General features: G+C 34.1%; 1 protein-coding gene across 2 annotated transcripts; it reads right to left on the reverse strand.

The window, feature by feature from the left end:
- Positions 1-319: 319 nt before the first annotated feature.
- Positions 320-7,962, reverse strand: LOC113050893 (glutaryl-CoA dehydrogenase, mitochondrial-like). 2 transcript variants are annotated; one of them, XM_026214327.1, is made up of 12 exons: positions 7,824-7,962; positions 7,202-7,317; positions 7,017-7,046; positions 6,787-6,927; positions 5,589-5,651; positions 5,225-5,395; positions 4,926-5,055; positions 2,685-2,901; positions 2,400-2,503; positions 1,369-1,494; positions 1,021-1,181; positions 320-838 (listed from the first exon to the last, which is right to left on the reverse strand). In XM_026214327.1, the coding sequence occupies exons 2-12, from the start codon at positions 7,302-7,304 to the stop codon at positions 771-773; spliced, it is 1,314 nt and encodes a 437-aa protein (XP_026070112.1). In that variant the 5' UTR covers positions 7,305-7,317; positions 7,824-7,962; the 3' UTR covers positions 320-770. The 2 variants fall into 2 exon arrangements, with proteins under 2 accessions (XP_026070112.1, XP_026070110.1); XM_026214325.1 differs by having other exon boundaries at positions 7,017-7,052.
- Positions 7,963-8,744: the final 782 nt, after the last annotated feature.

Below are 8,744 nucleotides of genomic sequence, written 5' to 3' on the forward strand. Positions count from 1 at the left end.
TTAAACTGAAAAAAAAAAAAATATATATATATATATATATATATATACCTGTTAAAAACAACATATGGTAATGAAGAATTAGTGGTTACATAAAAAAGTGTTTTTGAGTTAATATAGATTTTTGATGATCTGGTAAATACAATATGCCCCGATGTAGAATTATTAGTTATTAAATATTTTTTCCCCAACCTGAACATCATTATAAAATCTACTAATGTTTATCTGTTAAGGAACAAAGTACATACCCACAGATAAATATAAAATACTCAAAAACAAACAAATTAGATGTTATTCAGAATGAATGCACAGAATCACAAGATAGCGATATTTATTATTTTTATTTTCAGGACTCAATAAATACAACAAAATGTACAAACCATTGACAATGACCAGTGGGGTCAGCGGTTTGCGACAGTATTTTGAAAGTGCTATGAATGGTCTTTCATCATTAGTGTTCATGTTCATTGTAACAATGAATAATGTGGATCCAATACTTTCAGTAATTTAACCACAAGGCCATTAACAGTTTTATAATGCAACTGTCATGTAACTTGACATATTAATTCATGTCAATCCAGTACCCCAGAGAGAAGATCCCATTAAGGATTTGTAAATGCAGATTTTAGTGAGTTTGGACCCATTACTAACTGAGAGATTTGAGAGCGCATGGAGGCACTTATGCATGGATGTTGACCAAGTATTTCCCTCACTGCAGAAAGAGATGCATAAGTCCATCATACCCATGTTCAGAGAGAAATATGGGTTTATTTTCAAACTGTAAAAGACTGGAGTCCAGTGATGGCTCTGCCCAAGATCAAAGCATGGATGTCATGAGTGCCTGTGAAAAGAGAGAACATTCTTAGAAGCTTTTCCTATGGTTCAGATTAAACAGAAAATCTCTCTACATCAGTGTTTCAGCAAGAATTATGATCACTGCCTTAGTGCGCTGCATATAAAGCCTATACTGACCTCTGCTGGCCCAAAGGTATATTTTGCATGTAAAATGATTTTTTCTTGTACCTTCGTAGGTGTTGACGGCCTCTAGGTTCATGACATGGCGTATGATGTGGTATTCGTCTGCTATGCCGTTTCCTCCCAGCATGTCTCTGGCCTGCCTGGCGATGTCCAGGGCTTTCCCACATGAGTTCCGTTTCAGCATGGAGATCATCTCTGGTGTGTGTCTTTGGGAGAAATGTGTTGGAAAACTCAATGAACTGCAGGATTCTTTGGTTATGAGACAGCTGGGTTTAAGGCTCATGGGTGTTTAGGACACTGGATTGTATTCAAATGTATTGCATAAACACATTAAACTAATAGGACTGAGAAAACATGAGCACATGTGATGTAAGCTCTTTGGTAATGACTCACTTCTTCTGGTCGATGAGTCTGCCCAGCTGTAAACAGGACTGCAGGCCGATTGTGATCTCTGTCAGCATGTCTGCCATCTTCTTCTGTATCAGCTGGTTTCTGGCCAGAGGGACTCCGAACTGGATTCTACACAGTAAAATCATTTACATTTATGAAATTAAAAATAAAATCAAAGGCAGCATAATCATGTGTACTTAGTAATAACAGTAAATGATGCATAATTACGAGCAACTAACCCTAAACCAAAACCTAATCCTATAGTAAATAGTTAATTAATATTTACACTTTTTTTATATTTTATATTGATTTTTAAATCTGACTTTTGTGTTTTAGTAAATTAACTTTTGTTCATTTATTAAAAAGCACTAAGTGTTCATTTTGTCTTTATTATTAATATTTGTGCTTATTTTGAAGTAAACAATTTTTATGTACTTTATAATAAATGTGTTCAATTCAAATTAAGTCTTTTTCATGGGGGGCAAAAAAACAAAACAACTTTTTAAATAAAACAGCTTTTTAAAAACCAAATGCAAAAACATCTATATATACTGAATCAGGGTTATTAAAAGTTATTATAAGTTATATAGTAACACAATAAAACAATTTGTGTCACTTGAAATAAAAGAAAACAAAAAAAAATACTTATTATTTTGTTATTATTATAACTAAATAAATAAAAAATTCTAGCGTTTCTCATTTTCATTTAGTTTATCTTAAACTTAAATTTATTTTCAACTAAAATTTAAATGAAAACGGAAAAAAAAAACTAAACTTGAATGAAAACTATAATAGTATCTAAGTGATACCCTGTATTGAATATCATCAAAACTTGGAAAAAAGATACAAATGTTTAGTTGCATCATTTAATATGCATAGACAGAATATTTTTTATTAATTTGTCACACTTAAGGACTGTTAAAATAAAATACAAAAAATGTACAAAAATACCAAAAATATACACTTTTCCTTACACACACACACAAAACAACAGCTAGTACTAATACATGCATGTTAGATGTTAAACTGCTGACCTGTCCAGGGTGTACTGGCGGGCAGCGTGGAAACAAAATTCTGCAGCACCCAGAGCGCCCCACGCAATGCCATAACGGGCATTGTTCAGGCAGCCAAAGGGACCCTACAAAAATCAACACGTCAGATCAAATGTCCAAAGAGTAAAGAATGACCTCGTAATTTCAGTGATTCTATCAGTTATCTGGGTTGGTCTGAGTTTTAGGCAGTAGTTTACAAGTGTGTTCTAGTACTAAGTGATGCGTGTCTTAGTGCACAGCATTAATGATAGAGACAAAAACACTCACAGCAAGGCCAGACACATGGGGCAGCAGGTTTTCCTCTGGCACTTCAACCTCGTCCATTAGGATCATCCCGGTGGCCGAGGCCCTGAGGGAGAACTTGCCCTCTATCTTCGGGGTGCTCAGGCCATTCATCCCTCTCTCCAGGACAAACCCTCTCACTCTGCCATCCTCACATTTGGCCCACACCACGCAGATATCAGCATATGGGGAGTTGGTGATCCTGCTCACAGATAATAAAAAAAAGTGTTTGTGTGAAAAATGATCACTCATCTGTGCTGTGTGTTCAAGATTTGTGTGCAGTGCAGGGTTATTACAGCTGTGAATTCAGTTCTTATTTGTTCTTTCAATTTAGTTTAGTTCTTGCCAAAATAAATGATACTTTAGACCAAGTTCAAAAGCATACTCTAATTTGTCAAGGCCAAAATGGATTCATTTTTCTCATTTAAGTTTCTGGTTTGGTCAAACATTGATTTTTTTGTTAGTTACAATTAAATGTTGCCATAAACAACAGCTAAAAAATGAAAGTAGAATTTTCACAAATGATTAAAACTACAAATATTTTGTTCGTCAGTGTTTAATGTGGTTTACTTAATAATGACTAAAGACAACTTTGAATCACCTAAATGTTTATTGTGATGTCTTTTTAAAATATGACAAATATTTTCTGTCATGTGCTGAATAAATACATTAATAAATACGAGGCAGTGAAAATACTATTTAAACAAAATGTATTTAATTTTTTTTCCACGTAGTGTTATTTGATTATAGACAACCTGAACAATGTTTAGATCAATATAAAAATACACTTTAAATTAATTACTGTATTTTCCGGACTATAAGTCGCACCTTTAATTTTTTTCGCACTTATAGTCAAGTGCGACTTATTTATAAAAATTATTTTTGACATGAACCGAGAGAAATGAACCAAGAGAAAATAAACAATAGAATACATTACCATCTACAGCCGCGAGAGGGCGCCTCTATGCTGCTCAGTGCTCCTGTAGTTTATCATTGAAGACATAGAGCGCCCTCTCGCGGCTGTAGACGGTAATGTTTTCTCTTGGTTCTTGGTTCTAAATAAATGTGACTTATAGTCCAGTGCCACTTATATATGTTTTTTTCCTCATCATGACGTATTTTTGGAATGATGCGACTTATACTCGGACTTATAGTCCGAAAAATACGGTACACAGTATTTTTAGCCGTTTTTCAGTTTAGTTTGTATTATTGTTTCAGTAAAAAAAAAAATGTGTTTACACTGGGGTACTACTGTGACTTTTGATAAAAGCATCTGCTAAATGATTAAATGTAACTGTAAATGTAATATCTGCTCAGGCAGAAAAATCTCTTGACTTCAAGCTAGATTCACGTTGCATACTTAAGTAAACAGATGGTCAGCAGATTTCAGTGTCCTCCTAAACCAGCAAGGGACAAACAACCTGGAGAGGGTGAAGTTACAAAATCCAAATATAGAGATACTGTTGGTACACTGCCCTCCGATGATATCTCTTACATAAGAAACAGTTTGATTATCTGACCTCCACATAAGATGACTCCATGCTGTGCAACTTGAGAGTGCTGATGACTATATCAATCAAGCTTACAAAATGATTGCTGTATTTAAGGAAATTATACCATCCCCGTCACAAATGTTTATTTTTTTGTACATTTTGCATTAGAATACTGAACAGAATACTATACTTTTGTACTGGTGTGAGCAGGGCTATTATTATTAACTAAAACTACATCTAAGACCACTTAAAAAATGTTTGACTTGAAATAAAATAACGTTGAAAAAAAAAAATTATGTTTCACTTTAGCTAGCTGCCAATAGTACTAATTTTAAATGTGTTTTTGAACTAATATTGAGCTTAAAGTACTAAAACAATTCAGACTAAAACTGAAATAAAAATGTGTAAAAACTATATAGACATTTGTGTATAGACATTTGTGTGACAAATTACTAAACTTTAAGCTAAAAATTAAAATGCAGATGGAAAAAAATAAATAAAAGAAAACTATTTTGACAAATTAATAATAACTATAAAGTATATTGATGATATTAAAATAGCATTTAGCTGACTTGATTACATAAATTAATATAGTATGTGTATGTGCTTAATTTTTTCGAAAATACATTTTTAAAGAAAAGACTATTTTCTACATTACATATGAAGATTATTGAGAGTCCAAGGCCAGACTCTTCATGAAACCAAACTATGCAAACTATTCAGGGTCACTAACCATGTTTTTGCCCCACTGATGGTATATGTCCTGCTGGAGGGGTTGTATTTGGCTTTGGTCTCCATGCCACTAGGATCACTCCCATGGTTTGGTTCTGTAAGTCCAAAACAGCCCAGAATCTCTCCACGAGCTGGGAAGAATAAAAAATGTAGAAATGACCATTATAAAAAAAATATGTATATTTTTAGAATTACTCATATTGATATTAAAATGACTGATTTTCCATTGGGACTTTGAGATATGTAAATATTTTTACAGCAGTTTAATGTAATGACATGCAGTTTAGGCAGCCGACTAACCCAGTTTAGGCAGGTATTTCTGCTTCTGTGCTTCTGTTCCGAATGCGTTAATAGGGTGCATGACCAGTGAGGACTGGACACTCATAACTGAACGGTAGCCACTGTCCACTCTCTCCACCTCCCTGGCGATCAGACCGTATGCCACATAACTAGTCCCAGCACAGCCATATCCTTTAACACAAAGGATGCAAAAACATCAGACAATGTACCTTATACATCCAGTGTCACGGACCACACATAGAGTCAGATTCACCTTAAGCTGTACACATGACATATGATGTTAAATGAGAAATGGTTTGCATTTTTTCCACTTTCATGAGGATGATTCAGTGTCACTGACAGACATGATCAAGTCTGATTTTACCTTGAATCGTAGGCCCAAGGACACCGAGCTCTCCCATTTCGTTTAAAATCTCCCGATGGAAATCTGAAAATTCAGAGCCACAGGTTTAAATTTACACATTAGACTACAGGAACCATCACCCTTTCAGGCATTTAGAATATTATTCAAATAAAATAAAAACAAAATAAACCTATTGTGAGAATTAAAGGGACAGTCAACTGTTTGGTTAACAACATTCTTCAAAACATCTGCTTTTGTGATCAACAGAAGAAAAAAAACTCATACAGGTTTAAAACAAGTGGAGGTTGAGTAAATGGTGACAGAGTTTTCATTTTTGGGTGAACTATCCATTTAATCATGCATGAAGGTTGCAAAAACTTGTTCTAATTAGGACTGTCAATTTGAATGCGTTAATAACGCAATAGCGCAAATTCATTTTAACGGCAGTAATTTTATTAACATGCAATTAATGCAGCACACATTTTCTTTTTCAGGGTTTTCGCATGTCCTTAAAAAGTCTTAACAGGTCTTAAATTTAGTTCTATCATATTTAAGGTCATAAAAAGTCTTAAATGGTACAAGAAAGTATTAATCAGGATTTCAAGAGGTCTTAAATTTGGTGAGGAAAAGACAAGAATTGCGATATGGCTTGAAGGGTTAGTTCCCCCAAAAAGAAAATTAGCACATAAATTATTCTTCTTGAAGTCATCCTAGGTGTATATGACTTTCTATTTTCATACGAATCCAGTCAGAGTTATTTTAAAAATTGTACTTGGTCTTTCAAGCTGTTTGATGCCACTCAGCGGGTGTTGCACTGCATCGGTTCATGAGGTGTTTAATAAAAAGCGCATCCATTAAAAAAAAAAGTGTCTCACACGGCTCTGGGGGGTGAATTAAAAAGGCTTTCTGTAACAAATCGATGCGTTTTTATAAGAAAATGATCCTTTTTTTCAAAACATAATAATCACTTTAATCTAGCTTGCGCTCACTGTTGTAAAACGGAAGCAGTTCGGGAAGAATGACTTTTGATCACGTATGATGACGCGTCATCTTTGCGCAAGTGCTGCTCAGAAGTGACAAAGGTGGAAATGCAGCGAAGAGATCAAAACAAAACGAGTTAACTCATGACAATCATGCGATTGATCACAATTAAATATTTGAATCGACTGACAGCCCTAGATCTAATCCATTAGTTGTTAGTACTAGCGTTTCCACTTACGTTCATTCCTGTTGGCCATGAGGATGCGGGGCATGAGCTTCTCTTGGCAGTATGTGCGGAAACTGTCTCTGATCATGATCTCCTCCTCTGTGAGCTGTCCGTCCAGATCCAACGCATCACGCCAGTTAAACTGCACCTTAGCTAGGAATCCAAATGGTTTCAGCTCAAATACAGTGCATGTAATCCAATTCAGACATTACCATCTGAAAATATTACACTAATATATTTACGTGTTTTTGCTGTTTTATTCACTTGCACCTCTGATTCTTAAAAGAAAAAAAGATTTGGTTACTAGCACATTAGCACATTCAGTTGCCAAGCCTAAACATAAAAATGCATCAATTATGAAACTTGATGTCATTTGATCAAATTTTAGTTATGGTACAAATATGTTATGGTGAATCACTGATCTAACCCTGTGCTGCAGGTGCTGAAGAGCCCTGGGCCCTTGACACAGAGAGCAGAGAACATCTCTGTGAGTTCACCAGCAGACGTGATAAAGCTGTTCTCAATGCCATGGTGTTTTCAAACCTGAAAAAAAAAAAAAGCAACATAATGCGTTACTAAGTTTATTTCACAGTGACTTTTAATATTTCCTGCAGTAATTCCTTTTTTCCTTTCCATTCACTTTTTGACGTTTAATAAACTACACAATACATATTTTTTAGCTTTTTTTGGAGTTATGTCATAACCTTGTTATTACTTCATACATATTGTAAAATGTAACTTTATGAGTATTATTATTAACGATTGCAACTTTTATCTGTTATAATACCATTCATAACGTGAGTTGTTAATACTGTAAGTTACTGTATATTAAAAATATTTTTTTCTATTGAATAATCGTCTGTCTAGTCCATTCAAGGTTACACAACTGGAATTGCACAACGAAATTGAAACCCATATGAGAAACATTTACAGATTTCAATATCTATATAATTTATATTTCAGATGTATATTTTAAAACACGTAGTTGTATACAGTTCTGTTCTATTCGCCATGCAGTCGTACTGGAAAATCTATTTAAAACATAATACCTTCAACGTCTTCAACGATCAGATGATTTCCCTGTCTTCTGTAACACTATTTATCTTCGGAGTAGAGTTCGGTAACATGAACAAATTGGAAGAACGGACCCGCCATCTTTTGTGAGGTATTCCGTTGACTCAGTGCATTGATATATGACTCAGTGTTTGCCCCGGTTTATGTTTTTACATTTATAAAACGTCAATAATTATTTCATACTACATGATTACATACATAACTTATTATATTAACTAAATATGGCAAATATCGAATTTTGAAATGTACAAATGTAAGATTTAAATTGGCTTTGTGATTATGCCACATTCAAAATGGCTGATAACAACGTCTGAAACCCTGTGGAATGTCGAAGGCGTGCTCCAGCACCGCGCACTCGGATTGGATGATTAGAAGAGGCGTGTGCACGGAGGAATTTTTAAAGTGATTTGCTCTTTTACAAACACACAGTGCTGGGTTGGTGTCCTCGGTTATATTTCTGATATGAAAATTTCTGTGTCGTTCATGTGCATAATTATAGGTGACATTTATATTCCGAAAACTGCAATTATAGGTGGCATATATATTCCGAAAACTGCAATTTGACCATATTTGCATGGCAAATGGACATAATGTCTTTGTAACTAAAATGAAGATAGAGATACTTTATCTGTGTTCAGCATGAAATTCCACTGTCTAAATTTTGAAAATGGGTATTTTTTATTATGTTTCTATTAAGCGTATTTTAAAATGATTGCATATAAATTATATTAAAGTGCAGTGTCATAGTAAAAAAAAATAATAATAAACTGTTTTTTTAAGAGTTGTTGGGCCTTATAAAATGTTCCATGATTTATTTATTTTAGCCAAATTTTAAACTCATATAACTTAAAAATCTCGTTTTTTTTATTACATTTCTGTAGCTATTACATTTTACA

Source organism: Carassius auratus, chromosome 31 (assembly GCF_003368295.1).
Source record: "Carassius auratus strain Wakin chromosome 31, ASM336829v1, whole genome shotgun sequence".
NCBI lineage: Eukaryota > Metazoa > Chordata > Actinopteri > Cypriniformes > Cyprinidae > Carassius > Carassius auratus.

What these genes read in the sequence shown, in the direction of transcription:
- LOC113050893 (XM_026214325.1), bottom strand. Translation starts at nt 7,304, where the DNA reads ATGGCATTGAGAACAGCTTTATCACGTCTGCTGGTGAACTCACAGAGA. An exon ending in CCTTGGGCCTACGATTCAAG is followed by an intron (nt 5,396 to 5,588) that starts GTAAAATCAGAC and finishes TTTGTGTTAAAG; the next exon opens with GATATGGCTGTGCTGGGACT. An exon ending in CCCATGTGTCTGGCCTTGCT is followed by an intron (nt 2,504 to 2,684) that starts GTGAGTGTTTTT and finishes TGATTTTTGTAG; the next exon opens with GGTCCCTTTGGCTGCCTGAA.